Consider the following 11,968-nt stretch of genomic DNA (forward strand, 5'->3'; position numbering starts at 1 on the left):
TAATGGAACAAGTTTGTTCAAAACATGTACGTGTACCCTTAACTTCTGTCTCATAAGGCATTAAAATGCATACGATCTGTACACAGAGAGATAAAACATAACTCTACAACTCATTCCTGTAATGTGCAGCAGTTCTGACAGATGAGGTTAAATAAAATAAGGGTGCAAAACAGCTAAAAGTGCAATAGGTCCTCCAATCTGGACTCCCCGGCTCCTTTTTCCTTGAAAGGTTTGCTATTTGTCCACATCACACATTTGCATGCAGATGTTCATCAAGTTGAACTATACATGAAAAATTACACAGATTGACTTTACTCCCTTGAGAAAATCCCCTGAGTTTGACATTTCCAGTGGAATAGATTTATTTTATTGCAAAATTTGGCCATTGTAAATACTAATGTGACCAGGCTCGTCCTTGAAATAGACAAACTGACCGTTTTTAGTAGCAGGTTTAGCAATGTGGTCAAGTTCCACAGGGCGAAATAGTAAAAACAAAAAATTCCATACAACATTGGTTTTAAATGGATAAAATGAAATGATACATTTGGTAAAACTAATGATTTTTGGAGCACAAATTGAATAGTATGAAGTTACGTTCATGGTTCTCACAAAACCATAAATATCACCGTTGGTGAATGGGAAGAAGTTAGATCCAAACATAAAAAATAAAATTGAATAAAAAAACCTAGATTCTCTTTATTTACATCCCATCTCCATCTCTGTTTCTTCCAGATGAGTCTTGCCTTCGGTCTTCGCCAAAATTGCCCATGTGATGAGATCACCAACATTTTGTTCAACTATATTACCTGATTTTTATTTTGTGTTTTTGAATTGAACATTGAAGTGAGTGTTATTATTATGATGTTTTGCTTTATTTAGCATCAAAATGAATGAGTAATGTGAAAGAAATGTTTAGTAGTCTACAATTAGATTTATGCAGTTGCAAAAAATGAACATAATCATGTTTACTAGGGAAATATCACCTAGTTTTATCATCAGGGAAACTGAGGGACAAATGCGAATGTAACAGAATGGTACAAATTATATAGAATGTTCTCAACTGTGTGCACTGTTGGGCGATGAAGGATCACTTGTCTATGCAATATTATTTTGTTGTTAATATATAGTTTCTTCTATGTTAGCTTCTAAATTCAGGTTAGTATTGCCTTAGCACAGAAGAGAGATGCTTGTATCATCTGATTTCATGTGCCTGCTGGATTTGCCCATACAGATGATATGAAGATCGGTTGGGTATTTGATTTTTTAAAATCTTGGGGCGTTCAGAAAAACCTTCAGAATGTGGGTGTTATGTTGGATGTTGCAGGAACTGCTTTTGAGTGCAATGTGTGAGGCATACAGGTCTGTGTTTTTTGTGGGTTTTACTAAGCCCTAGTGTTCACAGTGACAAGTCTGGTAACAGTCCAGTTAATGTGTTTGAATTTAAATAAAGGTATGATTTTATTATTTTTGTAATGTGGAAATGGAGAGGGTTGTATGTGTGTAGGTTCCTGAGAAGAGGAAGAGTTTATACAATTCAAATACTTATTAATGATTAACTTTGGCATATTACAGCTGCTATCTGACTTTTGGCTGTATTGCATTTATAATATCATCTATACAGCATATTTCTTGTTTGTACATTAATATTTTATTTTGGGAAAAGAAGATTTACATTGTGCAAATTCTTTGTAAATATGTTTTTCTATGATAGTTTAAAAAGCAGACTTCAAAAGAAAAAAAATCCAATAAATAATTCTGAGTTTTCTTTTCTGTGCTGTCATTCTCCATTCCCCAGCTTTACAGACACGCCTTTGATGCACGTTATTATAATTGCAAATATTAAAAGTTCTCTCCACAGTACCGGGCAGTTAAGGCATCCAATATATGGGCTATACAGTTATGGCGATTTAAAGCTGTCCCCACTAATCTCTTGTAAATTTTAGCCTACATCAGGCATTAACAGCAGGCGTGGTGTCCCCGTACCAATATGGCGGCTTCTAGCAAACAAAACAAGTCTGCGCACCGTTACAAACGGTGTGACAGCACTAAGCGCTGTCGTGAGACGTCACAGCGACACGCTGTGGCCAAATGCGGTTTTACACGAGGTTTCGAGTCACGTAGCTGTTTACGGAAACAGTTTTACGTCAACACGTGTGCTTGAGTATTGTTTCAGGCGCACTTGGTACGTGAATCTTTGCATGTTCGCAGTTAGAAGGATTACATCGAAAATCGTCGCCTTTACCTCTCACACAGACGTTTCAAACTAGGATCTGTCGAGCGATGAGGAGCCTCGTCTACATGCGCCGTGGAGAAGTAGTAGGAGAAGGACAGGGCTTCGTTTTGACGATCTGACCCTGTGGAGTCTGTGCAAAAACTATCAGAACATAAACTCAAAGCTGCCCTTTGTAACACAGATGCAACACGGTGTGGATTTGTGAGTTAAGGAGACATGATTTTGAGGAAAATTCAACCAGGAACCTGCAGAGCATGGCTGACTCGGGTGAGCGGTTTTCAGTTTTTTAGAGTTGTATACTCTTGACACATGGGCCTGTAGTCTCACATGCAGTGTATTTATTATAGCAACAGTGCTGTTAATCGACCAAGAGGCAGAGGATCACGTTTCCACACCCGTATCTTTCACACTTCCTATTTTGATACACCCTAGTCGTGCCTTGCTTTTTATTGGCATTTTGTCAAACCCATGAAGTCATTGCGGTGCTGGCATGCAGAGCCACTGTAACCACACTATTATCACACTTTCAAGTTAATGATTAGCCTTACAACACTATTTTTGTTTCCCATACTTATTATGGCACACTCAAAATGGCTTCAGAAGCGTTCTAGTTTGACTTGATCATGGCCTCAATAACTGTGTTGGTGCAAAACAAGATGCCTTTCTTTCAGTCGTGCAGAAATATGTAATTTTCTCTCTCTCTCTCTCTCTCTCTCTCTCCCTGTAGGTTTCCTTGAAGCAGGAGCTGTGTTTCTTCTACTCTGTGCCCCCACAGCCGGTGCCCCCTCTGGCGCAGACCCTGCAGGGCTACCTGAATGCTCTGGAGCCCCTGCTGCCCTCTGAGGAGCTCAGGCACACCCACAAGATGGTGCAGGAGTTTGGCAAGCCGGGAGGCCTAGGTGCACAGCTGCAGGAGGGGCTGGAGAAGAGAGCCAGACACACCAAGAACTGGGTGTGTGTCTGTGGGATCCATGTGTAGAATGGGGCAGATGTTAGAGATGGTTAAGGGCATATCAAATATACGGGGTTCCAAAACAAAACACTGCTTTGTTTTGGTGTCAGACACCAAATGATTAAACATGCTCTGTGTTTTTAAGTTTTTTTTTAGTAAATTAGCCTGTGAAAGCAACAGGTCTTCAAAGAAATCCCACCAAAAACACATAATTACATGTAAACATTTAGAAAATGTTGATAAGCTTAGACAAACATTTCAGTTTAGAGCTGAATTGAATTGTTGGTAAATTGAAGTTGATATATTAAAGCAAAAATACTAGAAATTCTCAATCTCAGCTTCTCAACCATGAATTTATGCAGGATCTCACACGTCACCACTGTGGTTTTGTTGCAGCCATGAGATTTAGAGCTTGAATATCTGTTGTACCCTGTGTACAGATCTCAGACTGGTGGGTGCAGTGGGCGTTCTTGGAGAGCAGACTGCCGCTGCCTGTGCACTCAAGCCCGGCCATCTCTCTTCCCAGGAGAGATTATAACGACTGGAGGAGCCAGCTGGTGTGAGTCAACACTGATATACCGCACCAACAGTGACGCAGCAGGGGAGCCACTCATACTGTAGCTGGTTAAATGCTTTTATACTAGGAAACATTTAAATCAACTGCTTGTTGAAGGGATATTTTCAGAGCACAGCTAGACCAGTTTCCAGCCATGGAGGAGCTCTCGGCAGCTGAACATCAGAAATCTCTGACCTCTGACTGTGTATCAGTAAAATACTGACCACAACATGTTTTGTCTCCACTTATTGTAGGTTTGCATCCAAACTGATCACAGCAGTTCTGGACTTCAAGGCCAAAATCAACACGTAAGTCTCAGATGTGTGACTGGGCTTGAAGCAAAAAACGAGCTAACAGAGGTAAAGTGTCTGTTAACTGAATGAATTTAGATCCTTTACTTCAGTAAAAGTACTGTAGTAATACTTCATTGTAAAAATGTTGGATTTCTCAAGTAAAAATGCAGATATATTGTAAGAATATATGTAATGTACACTTCACAGTATTATACAGTGTATATATAGTGTAGGATTATTATTGCTTGTGTATTAATCTGCATTTATGTTGCATTTTAACTACTTTGTTAATTGTTTGACTGTTTATTTCTGCAGAAACCTCCATGTTCTAGACAGATATCTGTGTCTATCATTGAGTCCTAATAACCTTATGTTGTATCTGTTTTCAATTAAAAAAAAAACTACTTGTTTTTAGAACATTTTTGACACAAATTAAAAACAGGTTGCAATTTTGCTACTACACTGGCACTTTTTGTTTTTTTGTTTTTTTACTTTACAGGCTTCACTACATAACAGGTAGATTTTTTTCCCACTGAGCAATGATCCTGTTTGATTCAGATGAAAAATAATTGGCAAAATATGGGAAAAGTTGAAAATAGAGGAGTAAAAGCTGTACTATTTTCCTCTGAAATGTAGTGGAGTAAAAGTACAAAGTGCCATAAAATGGAAACACTCAAGAACCTAGAAGTTGTACTTAAGTACTGTCCTTGAGTAAATGTACTTAGACACACAAACCGTTCAAGCTGTTCAGTAATAAACTCGGTAACAAACTAAAGCAGTTGCCAGCAGTTATCTGCTACAATCATAAGCTGGTTAGTAACTATAAACTGCTTGCTCAGCTGTTCAAATGCTCCACTGATCCTCTGTCTCTTTCACTAGCTTCTGTTTCAGTGCTTAATGCTTTAGCCCGTCTGTCGCCACCTCGTGTTTCTCTGCGGTATCGGGTTCATCTGTGTCTAAATTTATTTGGCCACACTGTAACAGCCCACTACTCAGCTGTCTCTGTTTCAGACTTGTCTGTTAGTTTACCACAGCTGGACATTTATGATAGTACTGTCATCTATTGCAGTATAAAACCCACACTAAGCAGGATAACCTGGAGTATTTTGTACTTCATAAAACCTTTTATCTCCACTTATTATGCCCAAACTTCTGAACGGTTCCTCTCTCTGCATGCATACAAATGTGGCTGAAAGGTACTAAACATTTACTCAAGAACTCTACTTCTTCCTTCATCGACACACAAGCAGAAACACTCAGCTGCTCTCTTGGATTCGGTTAAAAGTCGCATCCTCTCCCCTTCTTCCTGTCATTGTCAGCGGCCAGCTACCAGTCGAGTACATGCGAGGGAAGCCTCTGTGCATGGAGCTGTACCCGCTCCTCTTCTCCTCCTGCAGGATCCCCGGTCCCAAACACGACCTCATCGCCCCCTATGGTCACGCCCGACGCTCGCCAACGCACATTACGGTGGTCAGGAACTACCAGGTAGGATGTGCCGGCAGATGTTTCTCTCTTGTTGATTCAGCATCATTTATCACCTGTTTAGGATTGTGAATTACACAACAACAAACATGATGGGTCTTGTGCAGTCACACCTACAGTTTTGTTTGTTTGTCACTGATATCATGAGTTCAGATCAACTAACCTAGTTAAAATAATCATTACTTCCTGTTTTCAAATAGCAGTGACACATGGGCCTGTGATACCATCCACTGCTCCATATCAACCCTGAGATTCATTTATAACTATTAACAGTTGATCTGCAGAATATTTTCTCTCTATATATAATGTCAAATGCTCATTGCAGCTTTTCCCTGCCCAAATCTCATTTTGTCTGATCAATAGTCCAAAGATATTCAGTTTACAGTGGTATTAATATAATAATAATAATAACGACTAATTGATTGAAACTGATGGGGGGGGGGGTGGTCTCTGCTTTTTTCTCTCGCTTCTGGACGTTTACAACAGCGACGGCTCTCGGATGATGGAGAGTCAGATCCATAGCCAGCTCCTGAGGATCAGGTCTCAGTCCTGGAAGACGGACAAGGAGCCGATGGGCATCCTGACCAGCGAGCACCGTCACACCTGGGGACGGATCTACAACCACCTGCTCACAGGTAGATCAGCGCAGATTATGAACCTTTAAGCAGCTCCCTTTCAAATCTAGGATGCTGTATTTTTTAACATGGGAGAGTTTTCACGCTTGTTGCTCTTCTCTCCAATAATAATAAATCCAATAAAAGCCCTTAGCAGCCAAGTTTGTCTGAATGACTGTGTCACAGATTTGTGTTTGAGATGCGACACTTAATTTGATCTTGACATTTGAAAATGTTTTTATTGTCTGTCTGTTTCCATGCTCTGTGTGTGTGACTCAGACAAACTAAACAAGGAATCAGTGCGGCAGATAGAGACGGGCCTTTTCTCCTTGTGTCTGGATTCTCCAGTCATGAGGATATCCGATGAGAAGTATGCACGAACACGCACACACATAACCCACCCCTTTATAATCTGACAACGTCTCATAATCCACAGGCAGGTATTTCTATGTTAGCTGAATGAGTTGGGGAACCCTTCGCTATCACTGTGCCGTCTGTTGACACGGTCCTAACTAAAAATATACCATTTCTGAAATGTGATCCTCTTTGCTACTGGTTGGCAGCTTTGTATCTAAAGAATGTTATACAGTTAGATTTGAATGGGGCTGCAACTAACTAATGATTATTTTACATTATCACTTAGTCTGCTGGTTGTTTTTTCAATGTATCAGTTCATTATTTGAGCTATAAAACATAATAATAGAGCCCAAGGTGATGTCTTCACATAGATTCTGGTGTTCAACCAATAGTCCAAAACCCAAAGGTATTAAGTTTACTACACTGGTAAAAGTGGCAAACCCTGACACTGGAGAAGCCGGAGCCATTTGGTATCTTTGCTGAACAGGAGAGCTAAAAATCATCGATCGATGAATCATTTCAGCTCTGCATTTAAATGTCTGACATTTTTAATGAATGAAATATCTTTTGAGGCCTTTTAATATATATTTTTTAGTAAGTTCTTCCTCTGTGTTCCAACTTTGACTGTCAGGTATGCGAGCCGTAAAGCAGCGCAGATTCTCCACGGGGGCGGGACGTTCTCCAACAGCGGCAACCGCTGGTTTGACAAGACGCTGCAGGTGAGTAGGAATACTCGCATGCAACAAGGAAAGGTTAGGATATATCTTATACAGTAGCTAGACTAACTGTTGTCTGTGTGGACAGTTTGTGGTGGGCGAGGATGGCTCCTGGGGTCTCCTGTATGAAGCAGCCACAGCTGAGGGCCCACCCATAGCAACGCTGCTGGATCATATTCTGCAATACTGGTGAGTTAAAGGGATAATGAAGAGAGAGAGAGAGCCTTTTCCTGATGTTTTATAGTTTTTTTGTTTGAATAATTTCATACATTGGGTCTAAATTTACCACCCATCAAGCACCAAATGTCACACGATGAATTTGGTGGCATAGAAATGGTATACCTGTCTCACCATGCCACTGTAATGTGGTTCTTGGTTTATCTTTGTTGACTGCCGTATAGTTGTGCTATGAGCCAATCAGATAAGAGCCAAACAAAGCCTCTGAAAACACTCCTTTGACTGGAGCCGATGTTGTTCATTTGACAGACAGATGACTAAATTACTTGATTAAATAAGGTTTTGGGCCAACACGTGCCACCAGAACAGCTTCAGTGCACCTTGGCACTGATTCTACAGGTCTCTGAGCTCTACTGGAGGGATGGACAGCATTCTTCCAAAAGATATTCCCTCACTCCAAAATCTCCCATAGCTCTTCACCTGGTGGACATTTGGTGGACGCTTCAGTCCACAGCGGCTCATGGAAAACCACTGGAACAACAGGCCACAGGGCAGTGACAGAGTTACCATGGCTGTGCTAGAGCTTAAATGACTCATGACAAACCAGCTGTAAACACAGGCAACCAAAATACATAATGATTATCTCTGTAGTGAAGAAATAAAATTGATCTTTGTAATAGAACATGGGGTGAAAACGGCTGGATTTACACTGTACATCTTGCATTTCCACGTATGATTGCTTTGTGCTCTCTTGACTGTAGCGAGAACCCAGACACAAAGAGAGCGCCACTCATCCCTCTGCCGATGCCCAAGAAGCTTTACTTTAACATAGACCGAAACATCAAAAGCGGCATTGAGACGGCCAAGCAGAACCTCGACATGTAAGAGCTCAGTTCTCTCACTTATTCCTGTGGACAGGGTGTTGTGAACATTTACGTCTCTGCCCAGTATCAGCTGGATGTTTGCTTTGGAAATCAAACTAATCTGAAGTCAACTTGGCCTGAAGGAAAGCCACAGGAGTATCTTCTCTGTCTGACCGTAACCTTGACAAAAAACCTTTTCGTATCCCTTTCCTGACTGCAACCCAAACACAAAGATCTGATAAGCTGTTGCATTATTTCAGAGCACTATTAAATCACTCAGGTGCCAAAAACTAAACAAAGAAGGTTGACATGCATGAATGCAAATAAATGGCTTACAACACGCAGTAATGTAGTGATAAGCAGATATAAATGTTTATTAATATATTTGTAAGTGTAGGTTGGTATATAAACAGATAATACTAAATATGGGGACTTAAAATCTCCACCTGTTAGGTTGCATGATGACACCTGAGCAGCTTAATTTGTTGTAAATTAGAGGAATGGCCTAAAGTTTTAGAAGAGCCTAATAAGTCAAACTTGAGTTTAAACAGTATTATCACAAAAGCAAAATTATATTTTAAATTTCCTGCAGACTGATCAATGACCTCGACGTCAACGTGTTCAACTTCAAGAGGTTTGGCAAGGAGCTTCCCAAGAAGCACAACCTGAGTCCAAACAGCTTCATCCAGGTTGCCCTGCAGCTCGCGTACTACAGGTCAGTGGCAGCGACAATACAGCCTGAACAGTTCTGCAGTTCTCCTGAACGTGATTGTGTTCAGTTATTGTTGAAGCTGTTTCAGGGAAGTGTTGATCCAGCTCTTTGGAGGCTGCAGTTTGTGTGTCTGCAAACAGAAAGGGTATGATGATGATGATGATGATGTTCCCCGCAGCAGGTCATGTTAGTGCAGTTGTAACTGTCCTGACAGGTGGTTTAAAGCACAACTACAGGCCACAGATCATACACCTACTGTACATTGTCCAAAATCACACATGAGCCATGTGAGTGACAGGTTTCTTCATGCATGATGAACTTAGGCTCTTCTGGTAATTTTGATTGAGTTCTGCATGCACAGTCTTGTTCCTGAAAAGACTTGTGAATTAATCCATATTTAAAAATAGTCCCTGGCATTTACATGAATAAGAATCCACTACTGAACAGCAGAGATCCCAGGACCGGTGGATTTATTATCACAGATAAAGAGGGAATCTTTCTGTATTTTTGTGGTTTGTCTTGAAATAAGGTCACTTTAGTAGACTGAACATGACAGTATCATGTCTTTAGATCTGTCCTAATCCTTGTATTTTTTTTTCCTCAGAGTCCACAATGAGGTCTGTCCGGCCTGTGATATTGCCTCTCAGAGGATGTTTCGAGGAGGAAGGACAGAATATATCCGCTCACCAACAAACCAGACGCTCCAGTTCATACTGGCCTTTGATGATCCATCTGTGTCGGTGAGAAACTCGATCTCGGCGGGGAACCGCGGTGTTTCCCATACACTGATTTATTTGTAGTGGGCCACCACTTTGACTCCCACATATTTATTTACAGTAGGCTCAAAATAGGTGGTCAGGAAGAGAGAGATGTAGGAGGAGGGCAGCAGCCGACATGTTGCTGCTGTGGGAGAGCTAGTGCAGAAGGGGGAGGTCAGATGAACAGCACCACGGCACTGTAGCATTACTATATTTAATAAAAAAAAAATTTTTTGATAGCGTGACTCTCCAAAACTACTGCCACAATTAGAACGTAAGTCTGTGGGAAAGACTGGGGAACCGTTCCACAGATTTTATTTCGTTTGGTTTAGCTTGTAAATAATGTGTATTATTTTTGTGTTGCAGCGGGAGGCAAAACTGCAGCTGTTCAGAGAAGCTGTCGATGCTTATTCAGCCCTGACTAATCGGGTAAATACCAAGTGAACAAGCTTGACAGTTTTTTTGTTTTTAACTGATAAACACTTATCTTGTGTGTGTGTGTGTGTTTTTTCTGGCTCTGTGGAGACTCTAAACGGACATGGTATCGACCGCCACCTTCTGGGGCTCAAGCTGCAAGCCATCGAGGAAGGAATGAGCATTCCCAAAATCTTCATGGATACAGCATATGGACTGGCAACACACTGGAAACTGCGAACAGGGCAGGTGTGTTTCTCTTTGAGAGTGTGTCTTTTCTGGTTAGATATTTGGTTTACAGAAGATATTTGTGGAAAAAACCTATGGTCCAGTAGCCCAGCTGTGAAAATATGAAGGGAGGTTTTCTACTACCAGTTTCCCTGTGGTTGGAGCATGTGACTTTGTGGCTCTTTTACTTCTGCATAATGCATTTTGGGAGTTTCCAGCAGCTCCAGTGCTCCTTTCCTCTTTTTTCTAAAGTGAATGTCTTGTAGGTTATTTGCTCCTGATTTTCAGCAGCAAAAGCACACATGGGTGTTTATAGTGCAGTTTAAATTTACTGGTTTTATAAGACACATTTTATGTTATTACCCTTTTTTTGCACAGTGCACCCTTTCTTAGTCTGGTGAATCACTCCTGATCTAAATCAACACCCAGTGAGTAATGTAGATTTACTCTACATGCAGTGACACCACAATCAACACTTTTCTTGCGGTGCAGATTAATTAGCACCTCCAAAGCTTTGATATGATCTTATTTTAAATGATTTAATCATCTGTCCCATTTAACCCAGTTTAAGAAGGATTGTCGGTAGATTTGAATTGTTAGGTTAGGTGTTAGAGACCATAGGTGTAGTGCTGCCGGAACGCACTGGAACAACGCTCTGCTTTGCATTATTGTGAGCGCTTGAAGATCCAATCATCAGTAAAGTGTATGTCCTGCAAAATGGAACGCTCTAGGTTGTGATAATAAAATTTAAGGTGTGGTGATTGATACTTCATCAAATCGCGCTACACCTCTGGTGGAGACCAGTGTCTATTTGCAAAATAGTCATCCATTTTATTTTGGTAAAACTAGTGATGACATTATACTATTAATAATGATCCAAAGTTTGTTAATTAATTGTGGAAACCACTGAACTATAATTGAGTAGTAAATAGTATCTGCAGAGCTGGGTGATGTGGAGTGATATGTTTATGTTCTGTTATCTTTTAGGGCTGAAACTAACGTTTAATTTCATTATTGATTATTGATTTTGGTCTATTAGTCCTTGTCAGAAATGGCTCCCAGTCCAAACTGACATCTTCAACAGCTTGTTTTGTCTGAACAGCTGGTCTGAACCAAAAGACATTTATTTTATTATGAGGCCACAAAAAGCAGGAAACCTTAATATCGGAGGAGCTGGAACTAGTAAATCTTTTTAGTTAACATTTGTCAGAATTGTTGCAGATGAATCTTTTGTCCATCAAATTGATCAAATGACTAATTCTGTCAACTCTGAATTCATTCATTTGACACAATTACTGAAGTTTTGTTCACATTTAAAGTTTTGTTTCAAGTAATGTGCCACATTGAGACACATTGCTGCTATATTATATTAGATATCGGAAAAACACTGCACACTGTTAGTAACTTTTCCTGTACATTAGCTCATGTTCTCCTCCTCCTTGTCCCTTCAGGTGCCTGCAAACACAGATAGTGTGATGTGTTTCGGGCCCCTTGTTCCTGATGGTTACGCCATTTGTTACAACCCCCAGGAGGACCATGTCCACTTTTCCATCACCGCCTTCAACTGCTGTGAGGAGACTCATGCAGAAACGTTAGCTCACACTCTGAAGGAC

The 11,968-nt window shown here is 40.6% G+C and overlaps 3 protein-coding genes across 3 annotated transcripts in view; all 3 read left to right on the plus strand.

The window, feature by feature from the left end:
- ppp1r18 (protein phosphatase 1, regulatory subunit 18) overlaps positions 1-1,677 on the plus strand; it is an 8,019-nt gene extending 6,342 nt beyond the window's left edge. The window contains exon 3 of the mRNA XM_020597746.1: positions 733-1,677. The gene's annotated coding sequence lies outside the window, so the exon portion shown is untranslated. The remainder of the gene's footprint in view (positions 1-732) is intronic.
- Positions 1,678-2,110: 433 nt separating this feature from the next.
- On the plus strand, positions 2,111-5,909 carry LOC109958712 (carnitine O-acetyltransferase-like). Its single transcript, XM_020597583.1, has 5 exons — positions 2,111-2,500; positions 2,961-3,185; positions 3,626-3,744; positions 3,996-4,049; positions 5,354-5,909. Exons 1-5 carry the CDS (start codon positions 2,450-2,452, stop codon positions 5,586-5,588), a joined length of 684 nt encoding a protein of 227 aa, XP_020453239.1. The 5' UTR covers positions 2,111-2,449; the 3' UTR covers positions 5,589-5,909.
- An 82-nt stretch (positions 5,910-5,991) lies between these two features.
- The window catches only part of LOC109958710 (carnitine O-acetyltransferase-like), a 27,105-nt gene continuing 21,128 nt past the window's right edge, over positions 5,992-11,968 (plus strand). The window contains exons 1-10 of the mRNA XM_020597581.1: positions 5,992-6,151; positions 6,410-6,500; positions 7,119-7,206; positions 7,292-7,392; positions 8,142-8,261; positions 8,836-8,958; positions 9,560-9,695; positions 10,080-10,142; positions 10,239-10,376; positions 11,807-11,919. Coding sequence (XP_020453237.1) covers positions 6,016-6,151; positions 6,410-6,500; positions 7,119-7,206; positions 7,292-7,392; positions 8,142-8,261; positions 8,836-8,958; positions 9,560-9,695; positions 10,080-10,142; positions 10,239-10,376; positions 11,807-11,919 — 1,109 coding nt within the window. The 5' untranslated portion in view covers positions 5,992-6,015. The remainder of the gene's footprint in view (positions 6,152-6,409; positions 6,501-7,118; positions 7,207-7,291; positions 7,393-8,141; positions 8,262-8,835; positions 8,959-9,559; positions 9,696-10,079; positions 10,143-10,238; positions 10,377-11,806; positions 11,920-11,968) is intronic.

This window comes from Monopterus albus, unplaced genomic scaffold, assembly GCF_001952655.1.
Source record: "Monopterus albus unplaced genomic scaffold, M_albus_1.0 scaffold34.1, whole genome shotgun sequence".
In the NCBI taxonomy this organism is placed as follows: Eukaryota; Metazoa; Chordata; class Actinopteri; order Synbranchiformes; family Synbranchidae; genus Monopterus; species Monopterus albus.